Here is a 10513-nt window from a genome sequence, read left to right on the forward strand (position 1 = left end):
GGTGCTGAAGAAAGAAGTTCAAATTGCACTGAATGCATTAGCCAAAACCGAGGCTCCCGGGATTGACAGAATACCTGTTGAAAGGTTTCGGAAGGTTGAAGAAGCACTGGAAGCACTTGCATCTATGTCAGGATATTTGGAAGACGGCTACTTGGCCAACTGACTGGAAGAATGCCGTATTTGTGCCCATTCCAAAAAAAGATGACTCAACAGAATGTGCAAACTATAGAACGATGTTATAGATATTGCGCACAGTAAAATTTTGCTTAAGGTCATCCAACAATGGTTGCAGCAGTAAACTGACAGGTAGTAGCCAGAAATTCAGGCTGGATTCAAAAAAAAAAAAAAAAGAAATGTGGAACATGGAATATCATTGCTGATGTCAGATGGATCTCGGCTCAAAGCAGAGGATATCAGAAAGATGTTTACTTGTGTTTTATTGACTATGCAAAGGCATTCGACTGTGTGGACCATAATAAACTGTGGATCTTCTTGAAAAGAATGGGAATTCCACAATATTTCATTGTGCTCATTCAGAACTTGTGTGTGGATCAAGAGGCAGCTGTGCAAACAGAACAAGAGAACAATGCATGGTTTAAAATCAGGAAAGGTGTGCATCAGGGTTGCATCCTTTTACCATACTTGTGCGATTTTTATGCTGAGCAAATAATCAGAGAAGCCAGATTATATGAAAAAGTGCAGCATCAGGATTGGAGGAAGGCTTTCTAACAACCTATAATATGCAGATGGCAAACACTGCTTACTAAAAATGAGGAGGAAGTGAAGCACTTGCTGATGAAGGTCGAGGATTGTAGCCTTCAGTATGGATTACCACTCAATGTAAGGAAGATGAAAATCCTCACAACTGGACCAAGAGGTAACATTGTGATAAATGCAGAAAAGGTTGAAGTTGTTAAGGATTTTGTCTTACTTGGATCCACAATTAATGCTCATGGAAGCAGCAGTCAAGAGAGAAGGAGATGTACTGCATTAGGTAAATCTGCCGCACGAGACCTCTATAGAGTATGAAAAAGCAAGCTATTACTTTGAGGACTCAGGTGTGTTTGCCCCAAGGCATGGTATTCTCCATCGCATCATATGCGTGCGAAAATTGGACATGGAATACGGAAGGCTGGAGAAGAATGGACGCATTTGAATTGTGGTGCTGGCGAAGAGTATTGAAAGTACTGTGGACAAACCGATCTGAATTGGGAGAATAAAGCCAGAGTGTTCCTTAGCGGCAAGGATGGCAAGATTTCATCTTAAAACCTTTGGCCATATTATCAGGTGTCATCAGTCCCTGGAGAAAGACCTCTTGTTTGGTAAAGTGGAAGGCAGTAAAAAATTAAAAAGGAAGGCCCTCGCAGAGATGGATTGCCAGACATAGGGCACAGACATAGAAGCAACTGTGAGGAAGGCGCAGGACCGTGCAGTGCTTTGTTCTACTGTGCAAAAGGTCGCTATGAGTCGGAGTGGACTCATGCCAGATAGTTAACAGATACTTGATAAGTGTTTATTGAACGAATACTTTCTGTAAAACGATGGATCCTAGAAATGTTATCTTTTTAAGATTTTTCGCTTGCATCCTGTAAAAGAATGGAAAATCTATTTAGAAATTTTGATTTCAAATAACTTAAATGATCATTGCAGTCATATATAACATGCCTCTTCTGTGATGATTCACACAGCTTTATCATAACGGATCTCATTTTAAATAATTTTCAATTTCTTAACTGATGAAAGTGTAAAACTAATGATCTGTGAAAATTTATTGTCATGTGTAATGCGTTTGGGTGGATTCTCTCAGGTCTGGCATCTAATTTTTCCTTTTCTCACTAAAACTACTAACAATCTCAGGAAGGGGTAGGTTTTACAATTTTCCCTAGGATCAGAAACAGAGCACAAAAAGCTGCTCCTGACACAATGTTCTCATAACCAAATAGTCTCACCTACCATAAGTCGTATTCACCAAAGAACTAGACTTACCCAAAACACTGCAAATCAATTACATGAGTTCTTAAAGAAGAGGGAATAATAGAGAGAGGAAGGAACTGAGGACATGAGGGAAGAAAGTGGATGGGATTGGCCACACACAGACCACGAGTCACTCTATGGTGCGTCGTGTGTCAAGTCATGTATACACACGGACCTTTATTCCCCTGGTCTCATAGACAAAACCCCAGAACATCATTTAGTTTGCAGTGTCCACCCACCGTGCCTTTGCTTGCAATGTGTTCATCTTTCACCTTGGCCTCTGGCCATGCAACTCGTCATTTCTCATGTTCACCAAGGCTAGTTGACAGAGAACAAAAAATGTTTATGAATCAGGAAGGATCCACGGAGTAATTGATGCAGGGAATACGGTGGATGCAGGTCCCCTGGAAGTCTTCTTACCTCATCCTTTTATACTTTCATCTAATTCTGGAGATCACCTCAATAATCTCTTCTCTCCCTTCTTTTTATCCTGGGAGACTGAAAGAAAACTTATGTATCATCCTATGTCATGTGCAGCTCCTTTATTCCAAGAAAAACATATGCCCAACCACATGTCTCCTTAAGAACCTTGGGACCCTTCTCAGCAGTGGGTTGTGAGACTCACGATAACCTTTTCTACCTACTATTTAGTCAGTCTATCTGCTGAGCAAATAATCAGAGAAGCTAGATTATATGAAAAAGAATGTGGCATCAGGATCGGAGGAAGGCTTATTAACAACCTGCAATGTGCAGATGACACAACCTTGCTGGTTGAGAGTCAGAAGGGCTTGAAGCACTTGCTGCTGAAGATCAAGGATTGCAGCCTTCAGTCTGGATTATGAGTTGAAAAGAAAACAAAAATGCTCACAACTGGACCGACAGGTAACATCACGATAAATGGAGAAAAGATTGACGTCCTCAAGGATTTTATCTTGCTTGGATTCACAATGAATGCTCAGGGAAGCAGCGGGCAAGAGATGGTGCTGGTGAAGAATACTGAAAATTAACATGGGCTGCCAAAAGAACCAACAAGTCTGTCCTGGAAAAAGCACGGCCAAAATGCTCTTTAGTAGCAACATGCTATGGACATGTTACGCAGAGAGAATTGACCCTGGAAAAGAGCATCATGCCTGGTAAAGGAGGGACAGAGAAAAGAGAAAAAAAAGAAAAGACCTCAAAGGATGACTTGACCCAGTAGCTTCCACAATGGGCTCAAATATGACAACTGTGAGGATAGCTCAGGACTGGGCAGTGTTTCAGCCCATGGTGACCCAGGCCTCATACTTTAGGCCACCTAGACTTTATAGATCTTGTCCTCTCAAGACATACAACCTACTACATAGACCATATCAGCAATGAAAGAAAGAAAGGCTAGAGTCTAGAATACAATTCAGCCCACAGTAGGTGATCTTTGAATGCCAACACATTTTATACCTGATAATAAGACTTTACCACTGAAAGCAATGAAATTATTTCCAATAATTTCATAAATGCTTTAAAGATCATAAGATATACGATCACACTATTATGTAAGACACAGGAATGTATCATAATAAAGGGCAATCGAAAGTGGAATTCTATAATTTGAACAATCATGAAAATGGGATAAATTTATTAGGGCCAGCGAGAATTTATGCAACCAAGAAACAAGTGTGTATGATAAAAGACCAAGGCCAGGTTTCTGGAATAACCAAAAAACAAATCTACTGCCATAGAGTTAAATCTGACTCAAGTGCCCCAGTATTGCCCAGTATTGCTGAGGCTGTAATATTCATATAAGCAAATAGATTTATCTTTCTCCCATGAAGGGCTTGCTAGATTTAAACCAGTAACCTAGCAATTAACAGTCCAACGCTTACCCGAGAGCACCACCAGGGCTCCTGCAATCCGATCACTGAAATTAGGACGTACATTTTATTCCAACACAAGAAGGTGAAAGGGAGAGGGGGGGAAGGAGGCAAGAGAAAAGCGGGGCAGGAAGAAGATGGCACGAGAGGAGTGGGGCACTAACCCATCCAGGGGGAGAATATTGTTTATGTCTCCACAGAATTGGGAGTGTGCAATGCAGACCCCACCACGGTGCACCAAATATTCAGGGCAACGTAACCATGAGGAGAAATGTATGAAAAGATTGGGCTACAGGGTCTGCCCCAATCAGAGCCAAACTGACCCCCTCCCTAGGCATATGCGCTACAGAGGACAGCACTAAACCTACAGGTTGGGGAGAGGGGCTGGCCTGCCAGGCCCACACAGAGGCAACCCAAGAAGGAAAAAGAGAACGGAACGGTCTAGACCCCATAACGGCACACCAAGCCTGGAGGACAGCATCCCGCATGGAGCTGCCAAGGCACAGAAAGGACTGTAGGGCCGACAACAGCTCAAGACACGATGTCCCCTCACTGAAGCATACTGCGACAGAGGACAAAACTGGGGGACACACGGCAGGGAGTGAGCCCAGTCTGAATCCCCCCACAGCTGGGCAAACCAAGGACATAACAGAACAGCAACGGGAGCAAAGAAAAGACACAAAGCCCCTGAAGAGTCCCAAAAACAGGCTTCAGGCTTGGAGGGGGAGCTCCCGGAATCCCCCCAGGAATAGTGGGGAGACAGTCATTAAGGTTAGCAGACAGACCTGGAATTACGTATGGTTTTTTTCCTTTTTTCTTTTTTCAAACTTTCGTTTTCTTTTGGCTCAGTCTCTGTTATTGTTGGGTCACCTACTTATATAAGATGGGCGTGGGAAGCAAGCTTGCGGAGAAAGCAACAGGGCCAACAGTCTTGGAGGGACTGGGAGGAGAAATCGGGGAGAAGGGAGTGGTTGAGCAAACAACAACATAGACAGGGAGAAACTAGGGATTTAAAGTCAACAACAACAAGGACAGAGAGATCCTGGAGGTGTTGGAGCAACAGCAATCTAGTTGAGATGAATTACTAGAGGCAGAAGTAGGGCGAGCATGATGGTGGGGCAGGAGGAAGTTGAAAGGAAACAGAGGGATGATCTAGGAAGCAATGATATAGATAGAGGTATAGCATAGGCGTGTGCATATGTTAATACATTAATTCATAAAAATAGAGGTATTGGCCCATGTACATATATCTATATGGCAATACACTGAGTCTATGGATGGGTTTGGGCCTTGGCTCATGTCCTCCCTCAATGCAAGAACACTGTTCTAACAACCTGGTATTCTGTGATGCTCACCCTCCTGGCACAATTGCTGAAGACAAAATGGGTGCATAAGCAAATGTGGTGAAGAAAGTGGATGGTGGCCAGCTATCAAAGGATATAGCATCTGGGGTCTTAAAGGTTTGAAGTGAAACAAGTGTTCACAAGCCCACATGAAAAAATCACACCAGCCTGTGTGATCATGAGGTGTCACTGGGACCGGGTAACAGGATTCAGAAGACCCAAAACAAACAAACAAAAACATAGTGTTGAGGATGAGCAGAGACCTAAAGCCCATCTGTCAACGTTGGGGCATCCCCTCACAGAAGAGTCACAAGGAAGGGATGAGTCAATCAGGGTGCAGTAAAGCACCATTGAAACACACAATACTCCTCTGGTTCTTCTAGGCTTCCTCACCCCCCACTATCAGGACCCCAATACTGCCTTGCACTGTGGGCTGGACTTGAGCATGTACACAGGTACAGATAAGGCATAAGAGCTCATGACACACGGAATCCAGGAACAGGAATGGGAGTAGCGATAGGAGGGGCCAGGAGGAAGTGGGGAGAGGAGGGGAGGAATGGGAAACCAATCACAATGATCGACACATACCTGTACCCCCCCACACCAGGGGGGTGAACACCAGAAACCATGGGGGAAGGGAGACAGTGGTCGGTGTAAGATATGAAAATGATAATAATTTATCATTTATCAAGGGACCACGAAGGGGAGGAGGGAGGAGCTGACCTCAAGGGCTCAATAGAAAATAGATGTCTAGAAAATAATGATGGCAACATATGTACAAATGGGCTTGATACAATTGATGTATAGATTGTTACAGGAGCTGTAAGAGCCCTCAATAAAATGTTTAAATAAATAACACTCCCCCTACCCCCCAAAAAGACATTGTAGTTCAGAAAAATGAAAACTTTACAGTTTAAAGGCTATTAAACAAAAGGAGGAAGGTGTTGATTAAGTCAATCTCAGGCAGAACTCGTAGGACTGCTGTTTTATACTGAAAGCATGAAGAAACATGAGCAGAGATGTAGCTGCCACTACGTTTATTTACATGCCTTTTCATCTATGATTACAGACCTAGCTTTTGTTACAGTAGTAAACACATATATTGTCATGGAGAAATTCAGACAAGTGTTCAATGATTTTACCTCTGTCTTGTTAAGCATGAGATAATATCCATACATTACTTGGATTAAAATTTTTCATTACCCACATGCAAATTTATAGCTTCAAGTTTTGGCTTGAAGCAATTGAAAAATATTAATTTCAGATCACTTAATTGAGCTCATGCAGACCTGTATACCAAGAGTCAGTTGTTCTAAGAGAATAAGGGGATATTAAGGGATTTAAGATCAGAAAAAGTGGGCATCAGGGTTGTATTCTTTAACCATACTCAATATGTATGCTGAGTAAATAATTAAAGAATATGGATTATATAAAGAAGGACACAGCATTAGGATTGGAGGAAGATTCATTAATAACCTTGGATACGAAGATGACCCAAACTTTCTTACTGATAGCAAAGAGGATTTGTAGCATTTCCTGATGAAGATCAAAGTATAGATTACATCTCAACATCAAGAAAGCAAAAATCCTCATAATTGAAATCATAAGCAAGGTTGCAATACATGTATAAAAGATTGAAATTGTTAAGAATTTAATTTTACTTAGATCTACAATTAACTCCCATGGAAACGGCAATCAGAGAACTAAACAATGTATTGCATTGGGGCAAATGTGCTGCAAAAATTCTGACATGTTAAAAAGCAAAGATTTCTTTACTTTGAAGACTAAGGTGCACTTCATGTAAGCCAAAGAATTTTCAATCACTCATATTCAAGTGAATAAAGGCAACTGAAGAAGAGATGATGCCTTTAAGTTATGATGTTGGTGAAGAACATTAAATGTACCATGAAGTGCCAAAACACAAACAATTCTGTGTTGGGAGAAACACAGCCATAACCATGGATAAAAGGATATTGTCAGGTACTTGGGACGTGTCATGAGGAGGAACCACTCTCTGGAGAAATGAATTATGCTTGGTAAAGGTCGGCAAAAGAGGGGAGGACCCTCCACAAGTGGAGTGACAATAGTAGCTGTAACAGTGGGCTCCAGCTTAGCAAGGATGATGCAGACTTGGGCAATATTTCATTTGGTTGTTCTGCGATGTTGTCAACAGTGCTTGACAACAGCAAACTCATGGAAATACTCTAATTTTACCCTCAAAGGTCAAACGTTCTCTAAATAGAAAAAAAATTCAACTCTCTAATAATTAATTTAATTCAAGAATTTTAAGATCTAGGAAAGTTCTATAGTAATGGTATGAGAAACAAAGATCCTAAAGTTTCAAACAACTATAGTGATTTTTAGCAAATAAATGCCATATTTACATTTCATGGGGAATTTTCCTAAATGGCAGAAGGAAGGTAACACATATCAAAAAACCTAAACTCATTGCCATCAAGTCAATTCTGAATCAGAGACACCCCATAGGGCAGTATAGACCTGTCCCTCGGGGATTTTGAGACTGTAACACTATGGGAAAGCCTCATCTTTCTCCGGTGGAGTGGCTGGTGGTTTCGAACTGCTAACCTTTGGTTAACAGTCAAATACAAATACATAGCCAACTACACCACTAGAGCGCTTCAATAGCATGCATATATTCATATAATTCAATTTTACTTTATTCTATAACTATAAAGGTAACACGCTAAGATGAACAAATATTTGATGAGACGCGCACTTTTTGAATTAAAAGTAGAAGAAAATAGCTAATGAACTTGCCTTGCTAAAGAAAATGGACACCATGAAGAAATCCAGCAGGAAACTCTCTGAAATCTCTTTGTAGTCAAAGTGGAAAAAGACGACCGTAAAACTCAAGGTGACAAACTGATGAACTGGATTACAGAAAGAAGTTCGTAGCAGCTTCATGCCAGCAGTGATCATCAGAAAAATATCCCAACTGTGGAACAAGGAAGAAAAGAAACAATCAGTGATTTATTTTGTGCAAAACACAAGGAGTTAACACGTCTTAAGCATTTACTGTGAATGATCTCTCTGACAGGCACAAGGAACCCTGGCGGTATAGTGTTGGGCGCACTTTGAAACCACCAACTGCTTCTTTGGAGAAAGATTAGGCTTCCTACTTCCATAAAGGGTTACAGTATTGGAAACACCCAGGGGAAGTTCTACCCAGTGCTGGTAGGTTGCTATGGGCTTAGCATCAACTAGATGGCAGTGAAAAGTCTATATTTTTTGATAGAGAAAATAGAATCTCGGTGAGTTTAAGGAACCTGTCAAAAGTCCCACAAGCATGGAACTAGGCTTGGTTAACTCAAGAGCTCACTGTCTTTACTGCAGACATCTCCCTTCCCACCATGCACTTTTCATACTGTCGTGTGTTGCTCAACAAAGAAATTGAGGTGGTTTTGTTTATTTTGGGGTGACATTGAGTCAGAATTGGCCCATAGCCACCCTATGCCCAAAAGAATGAAGCATTTGCAGTCCTGTGCGATCTTCACAATTGTTGGTGTGCTTGGCGTGAGCTTGATTTGAAGCAGTTCGGCAGTAAGGAAAGTCTGGTGCCATATGAGTCAGCAGATCAGAACTGTGTGGTCAGTATAGGCCTTCTCACCTCGAAAGAATCTTATTAAAACATAAATATGGTGAATAAATATTAAATTATGAAAAGAGAAAAATCAGTATCCTAATGCAAACATTAAAAACAATTAATTTTCCAAAAACATCAAGATACTACAAACCATTTTTTCAGATCAAATGCTATAAAATTAAAAATCAATCGTAGGATGATCAGCCCCCATAAGTCAATTACATGAAATTGAACATTTTATTCAAAAATCACTGGATAATTGAAGGAATACAGAACATAATAAAGGTTTCTTGGGGGCATGGCAGGAGAGGTTGGGTGAAAATGGGGAGCTAATAGCAACAAGTGCAAGAAAGAAGAAAATTTTCTAAAATTGTTGTGGTTCTGATTAGACAACTCTTCTTCATATGAATGAACTATGTCATTTCATGATATGTAGATTATGTGCCAATAAAACTGCTTAAAATTGTTCTTGAAATGAGAATGAATATACCACATGGCAAAAGCAGTGCACAGATGGCAGCTTATTGCAGTAGGTGCACATATCAAAATGGAAGAAAGAATTAAGACAAACACTTTAGCACATCAACTACAACAATTGTAACAAGATCAATAAAATAAACACTCAAGCACCAGAACAAATCACCGAGATTAGAGCAGTTATAAAGGAACCAGCAATTTTTAAAAAAACTATGGAAAAAAATCAATAACACAAGATGCTGGTTCTTCAATATGATTAACCAATAGATAAACCACTGGCAAACCTAACAAAGGAAAAGAAGGATCAAAAGTAGTATTAGGAATAATAAATGAGATAGGTGACATCACAACAAAACCAACTGAATGTTTTTTTAATCACACAGCATTATGAGGAACTACATTTCAACAAACTTGAAAATCCAAAAGAGTGGATGCAGTTTTTAATCACTTTAGTGGGGGCTCAAACATCTCATCACAATCCATACATCCATCCATTGTGTCAAGCACATTTGTACATTTGTTGCTATCATCATTCTCAAAACATTTGCTTTCTAAGTGAGCAACTCTTATCACAATCCATCCATCCATCCATTGTGTCAAGCACATTTGTACATTTGTTGCTATCATCATTCTCAAAACATTTGCTTTCTAAGTGAGCCCTTAGTATCAGCTCTTTATTTTTTCCCTTCCCTCCCTGCTCTTCCCTCCCTCATGAATCCTTGATAATTTATAATTATTATTTTGTCGTATCCTACACTGTCTGATGTCTCCCTTCACCCACTTTTTTGTTGTCTGTCCCCCAGGGAAGAGGTTATATGTAGATCCTTGTAATCGGTTCCCCTTTCAACCCCACCTGCCCTCCACCCTCCAAGTATTGCCACTCTCACCACTGGTCCTGAAGGGATCATCTGTCCTGGATTCCCTTTGCTACCAGTTCCTATCTGTACCAATGTACATGCTCTGGTCTAGCTGGATTTGTAAAGTAGAATTGGGATCATGATAGTGGGGAGGGGGAGCATTTAAGAAAGTTTTATGTTGTATGTTTCATCATTGCTACACTGCACCCTGACTGGCTCATCTCCTCCCTGCCTACAGATGAGCTTTAGGTCCACAATCTGCACTCCCCCTCATTCACAATGATATGATTTTTTTGTTCCTTGATGCCTGGTACCTGATCCCTTCGACACCTCGTGATCACACAGGCTGGTGTGCTTCTTCCATGTGGGCTTTGATGTATGTATGGATTGTGATAAGAGTTGTATGAGCCC

The 10513-nt window shown here is 40.8% G+C and overlaps 1 protein-coding gene across 7 annotated transcripts in view; it reads right to left on the bottom strand.

Annotated features, from left to right (window-relative positions):
• PCNX2 (pecanex 2) overlaps positions 1 to 10513 on the bottom strand; it is a 326649-nt gene that overhangs the window by 123012 nt on the left and 193124 nt on the right. For all 7 annotated transcript variants that reach the window (XM_045297999.1, XM_045297998.1, XM_045297997.1 and 4 more), the window contains one exon: positions 7943 to 8120. In XM_045297999.1, the coding sequence (XP_045153934.1) occupies positions 7943 to 8120 (178 nt within the window). The remainder of the gene's footprint in view (positions 1 to 7942; positions 8121 to 10513) is intronic.

The sequence above is a fragment of the Echinops telfairi genome, unplaced genomic scaffold, assembly GCF_000313985.2.
Source record: "Echinops telfairi isolate 266 unplaced genomic scaffold, ASM31398v2 ScPeMD7_7424;HRSCAF=8462, whole genome shotgun sequence".
NCBI classification, from domain to species: Eukaryota; Metazoa; Chordata; class Mammalia; order Afrosoricida; family Tenrecidae; genus Echinops; species Echinops telfairi.